The sequence below is a fragment of the Trachemys scripta genome, chromosome 20 (assembly GCF_013100865.1).
Source record: "Trachemys scripta elegans isolate TJP31775 chromosome 20, CAS_Tse_1.0, whole genome shotgun sequence".
NCBI lineage: Eukaryota > Metazoa > Chordata > Testudines > Emydidae > Trachemys > Trachemys scripta.
The window spans coordinates 6,920,656-6,935,211 of NC_048317.1; the positions used below are offsets into that span (position 1 = coordinate 6,920,656).

Here is a 14,556-nt window from a genome sequence, read left to right on the forward strand (position 1 = left end):
GAAAGGAAGGAGTGAGATCAGCAAAATAAGGACAGCGGACTTCAGAAAAGCAGACTTTAACAAACTCGGAGAACTAGTAGGTAAGGTCCCATGGGAAGAAAATCTAAGGGAAAAAGGAGTTCAGGGGAGCTGGCAGTTTCTCAAGGAGACAATATTAAAGGCACAACTGCAACCTATCTCGATGCAAAGGAAAGATAGGAAGAATACTAAGAGGCCAATATGGCTCCCAAAGTTGCTCTTTAATGACTTGAAAATCAAAAAGGAATCCTACCGAAATTGGAAACATGGACAAATTGCTAAGGAGGAGTCCAAAACAATAGCACAAGCATGTAGGGACAAATTCAGAACAGCAAAGGCACAAAATGAGTTACACCAAGCAAGGGACATAACAGGCAATGAGAAAAGAGGTTCTTTAAATACATTGGGAGCAAGAGAAGGACAAAGGAAAGTGTAGGTCATCTACTTACAATTAAAAACAACCTTGACAAATTGGAAAATTGCTCTGAATGGACTGTCCAGCCTGCCCCCAAACTAGAGTCATGCCCAAAGCAGGGGCTGCCACAGGGAAGCAAACCACACCCAGACTCATTTCAGAAGGATGGCCACACGTGGCCTGTAGGTGGTGGAAATAAAGACAACCCAACGCAGGCAGTTGATTCGGTAGAATTCCTTTAATTTCTGTTAACTGCAAGTCTGTAAAAGGTTCAGGAGAAAGTTGTCGTTACAAAACTAACAGCTGTTAGAATCTCTCTTTTGCCCCAGCTATAAAATGCTCCCAGGAGATGCAGTATAATTTAAAATAGAGAATATTGCACAAATAACCAAGAGGTTAATTAACTAACGAAAAAGAGTTACAAAGAGAAAGGCAAGCTCCGTGCTTGCTCCCAGCTCCAACCTTGGACATGAGCTTCCAGCTGGGAACCATACCTTTAAATGAGACCAGAGTATATACAAGGGGGTCCTCGCTGGGCGCAGCACGAAGCGCGAACGACATGTTCTCAGATACTTCCAGATAGACACCAGTCTCCTGGCAAAGGGCCCAGCTACACAAGGGTCCAACAGCACTGGGGGACCTAGTTACGACAGGGATGTCTCCTGACTTGGCTCCATCTCAGTAGAGAGGGGACCTAGTTGCATTTTTCCTGCGTCCCCAAGATGCACCGTAGCCTAGGACAGAGCTAGGCTGTAGCATGGCTGAGACCCTTTGAATCAATTCTACAATGACAAGCTGGAGCCATGTTGTAGGCTGGTCCCTGGACCTGGTGGGCTTTGTGGCATAGACAGCTCAGACAGGGATCTGGATGACACAGCCACCTTCAATGCACCCACATCAGCTGCTACCGCCACTGGAGAATCTCCCCATGGGAAAATTGACACTCCAAGGCCCCAGAAGGCTAGTGCTGTCTAAAAATATAGGGAAACCCACAGCCCCAGTGAACTGGCCCTTAAAGAAGCAGAATGACCTAAAGAAACCATGGATAAAACCAATACTTTGAAGGCCAGAGACAGTGGGGTAGACGCTGTCCCTTTAAGATAACTGTGTACTGGTGACATCCACTGGGGAGCAGCATTGTGTGACAGATCAGAAGGACAAAGAGAGAAGGGAACTCCCTTCCCGCCCTGGACAGAGACGACAGACCGAAAGGGGGTCTACAGCAGTCAACAGTGGTGGGAGAAAGGGAGTCGGAGCCTTGCAGGGGGCTCAGCTGAATAGGAGTAGAGACGATCTAGCAATATTTGGAGTGCATGGGGGACAAGCAGGTCCTGCCAAGGAGGTGAAAGGGAGGGGTGGATTCCAGGAGAGGGATTCAAGCAGCAAAGTCAATGGCTACAGTGACCAGCCCCTGCCACCAGGTACCATCTGTTGTGCAAGATGCTTTTGCCTCCCGCTTTACATAGAACAGCGAAGAGTGGTGGGACCTGCTGGCAAAGGCTGATGTTTAAGTGGTGGCCACCGTACCTACGTTTGGTCTTTTAAGTGACCAAGCTGGGTGGCTGGTGCACACAGACAGGGGCAGTTCTGCCCTGGGTCTGACACAGGTCCACTGCCTGCCCAGAAAAGCCCATTCAGGAGAAAACTACAAGCATCAGGACGTTGCCTGAGGAATTAAGGATGACAATTAAAAGTGCTCATCGCCCAGCAGAGCGGAGAGAGGCAGTGCAGATAGCAGAGTGGGGGATGGTGAAGCGACTCCCTTTAGAGGTGGGCTGCTGCTCCCGCAGCTGGGAGTTTGGGTTTCCAACTGAAAAGCTGCATCCCAAGGAAACAGAAGGAAGTGCCGGGATTTCTGTAGCAGCTTCTAAGACAACAGGCCAGGTTATGGTTTAGGAAGAGGCAGGGAGTCATTTAGTTCCCTCTAGAGAAGCCTGGTTCTAGATCAAAGCCTCCAGCCAACTGCCTTTCCTCACAGTGGCAAGTGTAGCAATACAAAGGGGCTTCCAGTGCTGCATCTCCAGCCTCTGGTCAGTCCCACTTTGGGGGCCTCTCTCACAGTTAGTCTGGCCTGGAGTTTGGAGTAATGAGTGAACAGGAACAATTCGCACTGAGGAGCCTTCTAAACTGCTGTATTGTAGGTTATATTCACACACAAGTAGACAGTCAGCAAACTGACATCCTGCCAATGCAGACCAATCCCATCAGGTGTTCTAGTGTCCAGTTTGATCCCAGGGCCCCACTGGCCCCACCTGACCTGCCACCCCCCCAGGCCTCAATCTGGGCAGTCAGTTTCAACTTCGCTGGTCTCTAGGACCTAGTGAGAAGATGCACCCCCCCTCCCTAGCACCCCTATGCGTATGAGTGTAACACCCGCTACCACCTCTTCCAGCATCTGAATGGGTCATGAGTTTGAGCTACCCCTTAGGATTTAGCAGGGATGGAACTCCTCCAGCCTGGAACTGAAAACCTCAGCACAGTTACACATGAAAGGAATAGTCGATCTGTGATTTAATTCACATTGGATGGTGGGAATGAGCCTGTGACACACACAGAGGAAGCAATCGCCTTATTCCCAGTCCTCCCACTCTTCATCTTCCAGCTGTAAACAGGAGAGAGACATCTATTAGTCGGTTTAGACAATACACCAGCCATCTGCCTCTGGGCGCTTTCGGTAGCACTGGACACTTAAGGTTTGTCTACACTACCCCTTAAGTCAATGTCACTTACAACAAGGAGTCTGGTGGCACTTTAAAGACTAACAGATTTATTTGGGCATAAGCTTTTGTGGGTAAAAATCTCACTTCTTCAGATGCATCTGCATCTTCACTTGCATCTGAAGAAGTGAGGTTTTTACCCACGAAAGCTTATGCCCAAATAAATCTGTTAGTCTTTAAGGTGTCACCAGACTGCTTGTTGTTTTTGTAGATACAGACTAACAGGGCTACCTCCTGATAAACGTCACTTACGTCGCCCAGGGGTGTGAAAAAGTCACCCCCCAGAGCGACACAAATTACAGCGAACTAAGCGCTGTCTACACTGGCGCTAAGTCGGCGAGAGACGCTCTCCTGCCGACATAGCTTCCACCTCGTGCTGAGGTGGAGTAATTATGCTGATGGAAGAGCACTCTCCTGTCGGCACAGGGCGTCTTCACCAGACGCGCTGCAGCTGCGCCAATGTAGTGCAGTAACAGACTAGCCCGTAGTGTCCAGACAAGGCAACCACGTCCGTGCAAAGCCTGGCAGACAGAACACACCTTGATTGCTCTAGTTTCACTGTTCTGGGAAACAAGTGAGCCTTTCTCAGTAACCGTCCTCGTAGGGTTTAAAGGGTTAATCCCCTCCCTCTCTCTAGTTAGTCCCTGCATGTCTTTTGTGGGCAAGAGCCCAGATCCACATCTGGCTCCCGCAAGGCTGTTCTATTGTGCTCAGGGTCCCCACTGCTGGAGCGCCAAGACGTCCGGTTATTCAGCTGCGACTGGCTGCCCAGCCCAGCTTCTCTTTGGGAGGAGAGGCAAGAAGAGCAGCAAACCCCGTGGCTCTCTAAAGCACATTGTGCTGCACTGCCTTGCTGTCGGCCTTGCTCTGAAGCCCAGGGATTTCCCCTTAGTTCCTACATGCTGGGATCACTCTCCTCTCAGCTCTGTGACAGAGGGAGTTGGCAGCTGACTCCGGGCGGGAAGCTCCCAACCGTGGTAGTGCTCATGCACAGGTGCAGTGAGAAGCCTCTGAAAACAACAATGCAGGGTGGATTCTGTTCTGGGAGGGATCTTCCACCAAGTTAGCACCGCCCCGCCGAGCGCGGTCTCTCTTACCTCTCCAGACACCTCCACCTTCGAGAGCGCCAGCTGCACTTCTTCTTCTGTCATGTCCAAATCAAAGTCTTTCTCCCAGTCCTCACTGATATCGGTGCTGGAGCCTGAAATCACATGACACGGAGGTTAAGCCCTCTAGAAGGCAGAGAGCAAATGGGAACTCTAAAGGCTTTGGTGGGACCTGATGATGCATTGCGTTTCTCAAATATTTTACATTAGGGTCCCTGGCTCTTTAGAGTGAAGCAGATTTCATCAGCCCAAGATCATCCTACTTGGCTCCTGCCAGCTCACTGCCCCAGCTTTGGGGGCCCAAGGTTTGGGGTTAGCAAAAAGGCCCCTCCCCTCCTCTGGCCCCGCTATTCCCCAGCAAGATGTTAGTAAGGGCAAAGCAGGGTCCCTGAAGCCGCTGACCCCAGACTCCACTAAACAGACAAGGTCTCCTGGCTCAGGTGTTCTGAGAGCTGAAGACTTGGCTCATGCCAAAGGGTATCTGCAGGCCCAAAGTAACACAGAATCCAACTCAACCTAGCCACAAGATATCAGCAAGATTGAGGAATGCTAAGGCCATCTACCTCCAGGCTTGACTAACCACTAACCATCAGGGACCTGAGGTAAAAGAACATGACCAAGTCTTTGCAAACGCCCATGATGATACCGACAGTGCCCAGGGTCTCCAGGTGGAGCCTCTTCAAAGCACATGCACGCTGAGGACAAGCTCCTTGAGCGTTTGTGTACGTGGATTTCTGACCCATCAGTGAGACACCAACAAGGAGGTTCCAAGGCAGACAAGAAGCCAGATGAGCAGGAGAGGGAAATCTGCCATGCCCTCCTGAGCTCACTACTGGCAGATGGAGGAGGGTAGGGAGTAGGTCTGGGCTGAACCGGACCCGGACTTCTGCTGTGTTCGGAGTCACTTCTGTTTGCTGGGGGATGAGAGCAAAGGGGAGCTCTGCCCAGCCCCACTCCCAAACAAGAGCCAAGCTTTAGTCACAGAGCAAATGCAGCGGGTAAAAGGGGACAAGAGCTACACAGGCATTTGGCGTTATCCTGACCCGGTTAACACCCCCTCTCCCCCGTGTGCTCTGGGCGGAGAGGGCTGCTCCCAGCTGATCAGAGGTCAGGTTATTGATGGGGGCTCTCAGGAAGGAAGAATTTCACACCATCACCAAGTACCTGCCACCATCCTGGCATTCTGTAGCCTCAGGGGTGGCCAGGAGGGGAAGAGGGTGTCCTACTGTGTCCTGTTGGGAAACTCAGATTTCTTCTTCTTCTTCTAATTTGACTCCCTTCCCCAGTATAAACCCACATCTAACGCACTAAGCCTCCTTCCCAGGTCCTGCTGCCTGGAGCTCAGAGGCATTTCCAGTGGCGCCAGTACCTTTAGGGCCAGGCCAACACAGTCAGGGGACATGCAGCTCACTTCAGGGTGGTGTCTGTACCCCCATGCCTGTGTCTGGCTTGCTGCCGAGACTCTTGCCATCACTAACTGTTGACGCCCCAGACCCTGCACTCTGGCTTTTTAGATGCCTCAAAGAGATAAGCAGAGTTAAGGCTTTCAGAATGAGATGAGCAAACCACAGCTACACCACGATCCCAGGCCACCCTGACCACAGATTGTCAAGAACTTGAGTTGCAAAGTTTGACGCCCCCAAGTGGCAAAATTGTGTATTTCTGATTCTAAATGAGAAGTGAGGCAATCCAGCCCACCACCCTTCATCACACTGAAGGGTCAGATCCAGCACCCTTCTCCCTCCCAGAGCTCCCTATAGTCACTACAAAGCCAGAGAATCCATAGCCGCCCCTCGGTATGCTTTGGACAGCGAGCTGGGAAAGGTTTGTTCAGGACCGACGCAGAAATCATGTACTTGGCTGGTCTAGAACTTGCTCCACTACAGGATCTGCCTGTGGAGGCATCTATAGATGGGTGTAGCTTGGGGGCTGGCTATGTTAGCAACACACGGAACGCGAATAATCAAAGGCTCCCAATGTGGGACCATCAGACACAGCTCACCAGTTCAGCGCACTCTCCAGCTCACAGGCCTTTCACCCGGGAGTCACAGCTCAAGACCCATTTAGGCTGAACCCAGGACACAGAGGAATAAAGTGTGTCCATTATAAATCAGGCACCATACCCCTGAGAGCTGTGTTCCCTAGGGGAGGGTCCCCGGTGAGGGCTCAGTGCTGACAGCAGTTACCCACCTTTCTTCCCATTGTTGGAGGGAGTGGATTTTCCGCTGTCGGAGTTCAGCTCAAAGACTCGTAAATCTGTCAGCCCATCCTCTTTCAGAGTCTCTATCTGGGCCGTTGGCTTGCTCTCTGCCTGCTCCTTGAGCCCCGCAGAGCCCAGTTGCTCTGAAGACACTGCCAGCTCCCGAGTGGTTGTAGGAGGATGTGCAGATTCTGCTGGTTTTGGCCGGGAGCCCTGCTCTTCAGAAGTAGCTTCCAGTAACCTTTGGGAGAGGTCCCTGGCCCCGGACAGCGGCACTCCAGTCTGTAACTGTGCATCAGGCACAGTGGCAGGGTTTGCAATCTGAGTCACAAGGGAGACACTCTCGCTGCTCTCAGATGGGGTCACCTGGACTGGGACTGCAGCAAGACCAGACCAGCTTTCCTCTGCTGGCTCCTTTATGCTGGGGATGGGACTTCCCTCCAGGGTCGGGGGAGCTGCTGCTGCAGGGACCGATGATGTCTGCTTTCCCTCTTCTGGAGATTTCACATTCACACAAGGTAGGGGCGACATCCCCAAAAATTCCTCTGTGGAGGGGAGGGGGGAGTGGGAAAGGATTTCAGCACCTCTGTATGAAGCACAAATAGGCAGAGAACAACTGCTGAAAGGACCACCTCCCTCCCCAACCACGGGCATCAGAGCCCCCAGCCACTGCTGGGAGCAGCACCAGCACCACAGCCTAGGGAGTCCGCTTGTTCCCCCCAGCCCACTCTGGGGATAGGCCCCGCTAAGCCTCCCTGCCAGTGGGGGCTCTGGTACAGGCAGCACACCGGAGCAGCAGGCCTGGCTTGGAGCTAATGCACACAGGAGATAGTCCTCAATGTCCAGCTCCATCCCAAAACTTCCGGTGTGAGCCTGGGCCTGTCACTTTGTCTCTCTGTGCCGTGGCTTCCCTAGCTGTAACCTGGGGATGATCCCACAGGGGAGCTGAGAGGATCAAACCATTGAGGTTTGGGAAACATTCTGAAACTACTGTGACAGGAGCCACACCTATAAAGCCGGCAGCCCCAGCGTTTTAACCAGCCTTCCCTCCAACTCTGTTCAGAGCAGGTTTAGACAGCACAGTGGTGCCGGGAGCATTCACCTCGCCCGTGCTAAGGCTCCCACTGGCGTTAGCATGGTGCAGCCGATAGCGGCAGTGGGCTATTTTGGGCCACAAAGCCGAATACAGACACAGTCCATGGGGGCGGCGGGAGGCGGCTGTTTCAGCTGGACTGGGGAGCTGGTTTCATGACAATTAGCAGGAACCATTCTACAGCAGCCGTTCTCCTTCCCAAATCCACCATGGGTCTCAAAAGCTCTCTCACAGCTTCCCTGCCATCTGACTTACCCTCTTCCTCTTCCCAGCCTGGCAACTCGTGATGCACGCTCTGCTCCGCCCTCTGCTTCAGAGCTTCCCTCCGAACCTCCTCCTGCGGGGAATTCATAGCTGCAATCAGGAGCTGTGCCCACACCATCTCCTCCCAGATCCTGGCCCTGGTGTGCAGCGCTCCAACCCCTGCAAGTTCCCTACAGCATTGTCACTAATGGCAGGGACTTGGGGAAGGGAGCCCAGTTCTCTGCTGCTGTTCAGGGGATAGCAACTCTCCCTCTGATCAGAGGGTGCATGTTGAGTAACAGCCCCTTCGCACAGCTCCTCACCACACTGCACCCTCCACTTTAGCTTCCTTGCAGGGGAGCCCTCCCTCCCCCCGAACCTACCTGCTCCAGGTGATGGACTTTATAGAAGTAGCGCTGCCAGAATTCGGAATGGGAAACAGCCACTGGGACCTGGGACCATTGGAAGGAAAGAAGAGAGGGAAGGATTCAGTGAGGAGGGCCTGGGGATGCTGCAGTCTCTGACCTCACTCCCCTTGGGGTTCCTCTGCCTTCTTGGCAAGGCCTGACACTACAAACCCTTTATCCTTCTGGCAGAGAACAACTCCAGGGGCTCCCACTGGAACCCATTGACTGATGAAGCAGCCACAGTAAAGGGATCGCTAGTGAGCGGCCCTTCCACCTACGACAGGCCACCTGCATCACCTCAAAGCTCCCAGCCCTGCAGACCTGGGGAGAGAACAGCAGGGAAACCCAGTCTCCCACACTAGGCCACTGCTCCCACCCACAGGTCCTTGCTCAGCATATCCGAATCCCATCTCCCTGAATAAGACAATACTCAAGATCTCTTATTAGATCACCAGGCACCATTCTGAATCACTTCAGGCAAGAGCTGCCAATCCACCAACATCAGGAAGTGCTCGCTCTCCCTGGGCTGACCATCACTCCGTTCAGAGGTGGGGCAGCTTAACCAGTTGTACAGAGAATAGAACCCAGACATCCAGACTCGCAATTGCCTGCTCTAACCGCTAGACAACACTGATTTCCCTCTGCTCATTCAACTGCCCCATGACTTTGCCACTGTGCCCATACTCCCCTGGCTCCAACCACTCCTGGGATAGACTGTGCCCTGTGTAAACAACTTGTGTTTTCAGAATGCAGATGACTTGCTGTCAAACATCTGCTGGAAACTCATTACCCAAAATTCACCAAGATGCTTAGACAGACAGAGGCCAGACAGCTCCAGAGCAGCACATGACAACTGGCTCTGGACCTGCGATGCTGCAGTCCACAGGCAGAGAAAAGCCCAATGAGCTACTCGGCAGCAAAGATGCATAGGCTGCCCTGCTCGGCTAAAGCATGTTGCCATCCCCCTCCATCCCAGGCCCTGGAGCCCAAGGAGTATAGTTTCCTCCTCCTATCTCCCCTGCCTCCCACACGCTGGAGACTTCAGGCAGGTCTGAGCCTGCCCAACCACGAGAGAGTGCAGGAGCCAGGCAGCGCCTCACCATCTTGGTGTAGAGAGCCCGGATGGAGGGGCTGGTCACCAGCAGCTCCGAGATCTCCCCTTTCTTCTCCTCTAGGTTAAACTGCGAGAGCCAGGACTCAAAGAGCTCCGTGGGGCCTGCATGGGGGAAGCAGAGAGAGGTCCTTGGAACAAACGAGACAGGGACAGAAACACAGGGAGTTAAGGGGAAACATGCTGTCTGGTGCGATCAGATGCCATTGGAGTGAAGGGGTCAGGCTAAGACAGCAAGGGGCATCACAGAGGCAACAACCGGAGTCCTAAGGAAGGGAGCAGGAAACACACTTCACTGGCTAAGAGCCCAAGGGGCATACTCCTGCAGAAACACTGATGGGATCCATAGCCAGCCCCCGCCCACAAGAGGCAGGTCACGATGAAGAAGCAGATGAATGAGAGGAGCTAGAAGTGCCCTTGACAATATCCCTTTAAAACTGCACATGGGGTAGGTGGGGGGTGGGTTGCATCCATGCCCACCCCACCCCATCTCAGACACACCACTTGCTCTGCCTTGCCCTGTCTCTCTACTGGAACAGAGGCTCAGCATTCACTCTTTGGCAAACTGCCAATGCAAATTGCTGGATTCCCAGCTCCGAAATCCCAGAGCAGGTTAATCAGGCAGCCGCTCCGCAGGTTCCCACACAGCACAGGGTATGGAGCCTCAGCCACACCTGGGCAGGGTCAACTCATAGGCTGCGAAGTTAACTCAGTTGCCGTGGCCTCTTTGCCAACAAGCAGCCCATGAAGTCAGCTGTGCTGGCGGTCTGTCACGGGGGCACGCGTCTACAGGGAACCCAACCCTGAGACCCGCCAAACACCACACACGCTAACACCTCAATGTCTCCCCCTCCAGCCCAGCCCTCGTCCTACCATCCGGTTCGTTGCAGTAGGTTGCTGGGTCTGACTGCAGGGTGTAGAGACGAGCCTGCAAGAGAGCACACGCACGGGATGGCCATTAGCATGAGGGGCAGCGGCTGAGCCCAGTGATAAAGGGGGTCTGTCACACACATCCCTGGTGGGAGCTGAGGCGTTTCCCACCGAGCAGGCATTGAGGGGCATTCGGCACCTAAGTTCCCTCTAAACTGCGCGGCCGCGCAGCAGCCCATTAATCGCCATGCAGGCGCTCAGGGCTGCGGTGGGGAGAGATGCCTCTCCCCCAGCCCCGGACCTGCCACAGCCAGGGGAGAGGCTCCTCTCCCACAGCCCCAACCCAGCTCCGGCCCAGACCTGCCGTGGCCGGGGAAGAGGCACCCCTCCCTGGCCCCAATCCAGTCCTGGCCCTGTCCTCTGCCCCAGCCCTGAGCCCCCTCCTGTACTCCGAACCTCTCGACCCCATCCCCGCCACATGAATTTTGTTATATGCACCAATATGTCACACATCATCTCCATATTGGTGCACATAACAAAATTCATTCCACCCATGCGGAAAAATTAGAGGGAACACTGCTCGGCACATACCTTGGTGCTGTCGTACGGTTCTGTAGTCCCAGAGGGTGTTGCCATCAGTGTTATGACATCGCAGTCGATGGTCTTATCTGGCGAAGGAGCGAACGTATCCGAGATGACACCCAGGAAGTCTGCGAGTCCCTTCTTCACCTTTTCAGTCGTGCCCGAGGAGCCTTCCGTCTTTGCAAAGAGAAAGACAAGGGAATGATCTAAACAATGGTGCCTGAACCAGAGACAGTCCCATGCGGTCTTTTCCAGCATCAGTGTCCCTTTAAAGAGAGACAATTCTCCTCTCCTCAAAGGGTGGTGGTGGGGGATTGTGCAGTCTGGGCTGGCCTGAGATGAGGGGGTGGTGGTGGGTGGGTGGTTAGGCGAGGTGATGGCAACAGATAGGCAGGGAACAAGTCTGGGCTGTGGGATGGGGCAGGTAGGAGTGGCTGGTTTGGGGAGAGGATAGGGAGCTGTGCTATCATAGTAACAGCTGTGCAGGGCAAAGGTCTCCTTTGGGTCTAGGAAAGAGGAACCCATCTCCAGGCTTATCGCAACACCTAGGCAAAACATACTGTGCCTTTCCTGGTGGCACAGGGGGAAGCTGATTCTAAGCCTCACAACAGCAAAGAGAATGGGGAACCCAAGAGGGCAGGGGAGAAATTAGTTCCATCCAGTCTCCAAGCAGGGAATTCAGATCCAACTAGATATCCCACCTTCCTCCCACCCAAATCACAGTCCCACTCTCAGCTAAGAGCTTCCCCAGCCCCAAGCAAATGGAAATTAGTTGCAGGATTCCCCTTGCAACATCCGCCACTGCTGTGCAGAAACCTGGCCTGTGGCTCCAAAAGGCGCCCCGCCCTGAGAGTCACAAATAGAAAGCAAGAAACTGGCCCTTCTGGGAGCCACAGCGTGCACCTGCCCCATCCCATCTTGGCAACTGTGAATGGGGCACTAACATCAAACAGTCCTGGCAGCCATAACAAGGGAATCACTTAGGGTCATCACAGACACTTTGCACTGGGGAAGGGAGTTCAAATTCAAAGTCCAAGAGCAATGTGAATTCAGGTCATGCTATAAAGGCATTTCCTGAAAGGATAAGTCTGTGTGCTGCCAGAATCCCGTTTGACAGCCAGCTCCACTCTCTTGAATGAGAGCAGGAGGCAGAATCGTGGCTTGCCTGCTCTTACTTACAACCAGTTTCTCCTTGACCACGCTGGCGGTGGCAGCAATAGTGCATGCAGTATCATGCTGCACCACCTGGGTGAACTCAGTCAGGTCCCGCTTCATGAACTCCAATGCTTCCGTGGACTACAAGACAGAGGGACAAAGCATATCAACCTCGGATTCTCACACAAGTCCATCTTCACCCTAGGAATATCTGAGGCATCACAAACCCTGGAGCAACAGAGGCCTCTAACCTGAGGGATTATTCTGTATATGGAGATGACAGGGCTCTCGCAGGTGAGGCCCTACCAACACCACAGAAATTTTCCCAACACAGCTGGGAAACACAACTATGCCCAAACCATGTTACAACATGTTCCTTTCTTGCCAGTGCGGATAGAAAAAATGATGTTTTAACGCTGGCAGACAATTAGGCTAAAACCTGACTCCTTACTTGTCATGGACACGCCAGTGCACATTCTAACAGCAATGCTGTAATCACGTTTCCAGACTGCTTAGAGGTGATCGATGCCATAGTGCCGACAGGCCTTAATAAAAGCTGTCACTAGTGCACAGATCTACAGGGATAACTTTAGACGTAGCAAAGCGATTGGATTATTTTTTTATACACACTTTCTTGGCTCCTTTATTACTGTTCCAATAGCCTTTGAACGAAAGCTGCAAATATATGGATGAGTCATGTTGCCTAGTTTCAATCTTAGTGTGGCTGAACTTCTCAGTCTCACGCCTTTTCGGAATTGGGTGGGGGGGGGGGGGCAGTATGCTCTAGGCATTCTTCTTCCCACTGCCTGCAGTACAAGAGACCTTTCCAAAGTGCAGATCTAGAACTCCAATGTAGTTCAAGCTTGCAAGTGGCTTTTCACAGCTCACACCTGAGGTTAGGGTTAGGGTTTCTGTCTGAATAAGTTAAGACTTTCCAGTAAACAGATTTCCCCAAGAATAGTTGGTAACATAGAAGTAATGAACTGAACCCTTATTAGAGCAATAACACTTTACATTTACACAGGACTCTCCATGCCAAAGGATCCCAAAGCGTCTCATAACATCAAGCTCTGGGGGGGAACTGCAGCAACTGACTAGTACAGGGCATCTCACACAATGTGGTTAAGAAGGGAAATTTTGGCTAAAGCTGTTGTCCAACGGCTCCTTTTAGGTTAAGTGCCACTAGATAATTCATATCTTTGCAGAGCAGCCACACTCTGCTATCAGGGGCTCGACCAACATTTCACAGCTGACTTTATACTAATCGTAAGTGACAGAATAAAGTTCTGCACTGCAATACTGCTGTCTTACCCCAGAGCTGCACAGTTGCTTAAGAAGTGCATTTTTAGAAAGCAACAGAGAGCATGTAGGCAGATTGAAGATAATACTTACATCATGGCTAATGCCCGGTTTATGTTAAACACCAAGCTACAATCCATCGGGAGAAAAGAGCATTCACAGAATGACTCAGCCCCATAGGTTACTTTAAAAGACAATGTAGAAATCAGGAAGAATTTCCAAAGGGAAGAGGATTACACAGCAAAACAGAAAACACCCTAAGAGAGGCGCCTTACTAGGCCTGGTCTGCTCAGGTTACAGAAGAACCCACAAGAAGAGTGAGTGGTTTTCCTATGGGAAGATGCAAGATTTCCTTAAGCAATAGCTCGTCCTGTTCCATACATGCAACTTCCTACCTTCTCTTTAACAGTCTGGTAGCTTTGCTGCAACCAGCTTCTCCACCAGCCTCCATCTTCCCTGTTACAGGATAAACATATGAAGCTGAAATTGTGAATTTCACATTATAAACTCACACCAAGGAGTCCATGAAAACATTCATACATAATACCCCACCACGTGAATGAGCTACAGCCACCGCTTCTCTGTGTTCAAACCCTTTGGGCCTTCAGAGAACCTACCCCTTCCACCCAGCAAATATCCTTTCAAAGGTTTAAGCTCCAAAGGGGTTTCAATTAAATGCAAACTATCCCTGCAGCATTTCCAGCCCACACATTGCACCCCTGGGCTGTGACACAAGACCCACAGTATGAACCAAGCCATCTCCATTGACTTGCAGAGTAAACCCAACCCCAAAAGGAAGCAGGGAAATTAGAGGGGTCAGTCCCCCTTAGTTTAATCATCTCAGGGAGAGTCAGTAACAGTGAGGAGGGCAGGCTTGGTTGGTTTTTAAACTATAGGATTTTAACCAGACCATGTTTCTAAGCCTCTCCTTGTTCACAACCCCCATCACAAGACACATTTTCCATTTTCCCAATGGTTTCTGCCACACCATAATACTCTTCCCCCTATACAGCCAAATTCCCTGCTACCTTCAACCCAACCCACCAACCCCACCCAGCGAGCTCTTCCCACCTCCTCTGCCTTCCCACCACCACCCTCTGCCCTCCAACCCCACCCACCCCCTTCCCACCCCTTGTGCCCCCCCACCAGCCCCCTTCCCACCACCACCACTACCCTCTGCCCCCAACCCCACCCAGCCCCCTTCCAACCCCCGTGCCCCCCACCCAGCCCCCTTCCCACCACCACCCTCTGCCCCCCAACCCCACCCAGCCAGCTCCTTTCCCACCCCCCTCACCTCCCAACCTCACTCAACCAGACCCCTTCCCACCCCCTCTCCTCCC

General features: G+C 52.4%; 1 protein-coding gene across 6 annotated transcripts in view; it reads right to left on the bottom strand.

Annotated features, from left to right (window-relative positions):
* Window positions 1-652: 652 nt before the first annotated feature.
* The window catches only part of BSDC1 (BSD domain containing 1), an 18,893-nt gene continuing 4,989 nt past the window's right edge, over window positions 653-14,556 (bottom strand). For 2 of the 6 annotated variants that reach the window (XM_034753996.1, XM_034753998.1), the window contains exons 2-11: window positions 13,612-13,672; window positions 11,942-12,058; window positions 10,772-10,939; window positions 10,184-10,238; window positions 9,300-9,415; window positions 8,176-8,244; window positions 7,805-7,886; window positions 6,447-7,001; window positions 4,248-4,351; window positions 653-3,035 (exon numbers count right to left, since the gene is read on the bottom strand). In XM_034753996.1, the coding sequence (XP_034609887.1) occupies window positions 3,003-3,035; window positions 4,248-4,351; window positions 6,447-7,001; window positions 7,805-7,886; window positions 8,176-8,244; window positions 9,300-9,415; window positions 10,184-10,238; window positions 10,772-10,939; window positions 11,942-12,058; window positions 13,612-13,672 (1,360 nt within the window). In that variant the 3' untranslated portion in view covers window positions 653-3,002. Of the gene's footprint in view, window positions 3,036-4,247; window positions 4,352-6,446; window positions 7,002-7,804; window positions 7,887-8,175; window positions 8,245-9,299; window positions 9,416-10,183; window positions 10,239-10,771; window positions 10,940-11,941; window positions 12,059-13,611; window positions 13,697-13,756; window positions 14,257-14,556 lie in introns of those variants that run through there. The other 4 variants (XM_034753999.1, XM_034754000.1, XM_034754001.1 and 1 more) reach the window with 4 other exon arrangements.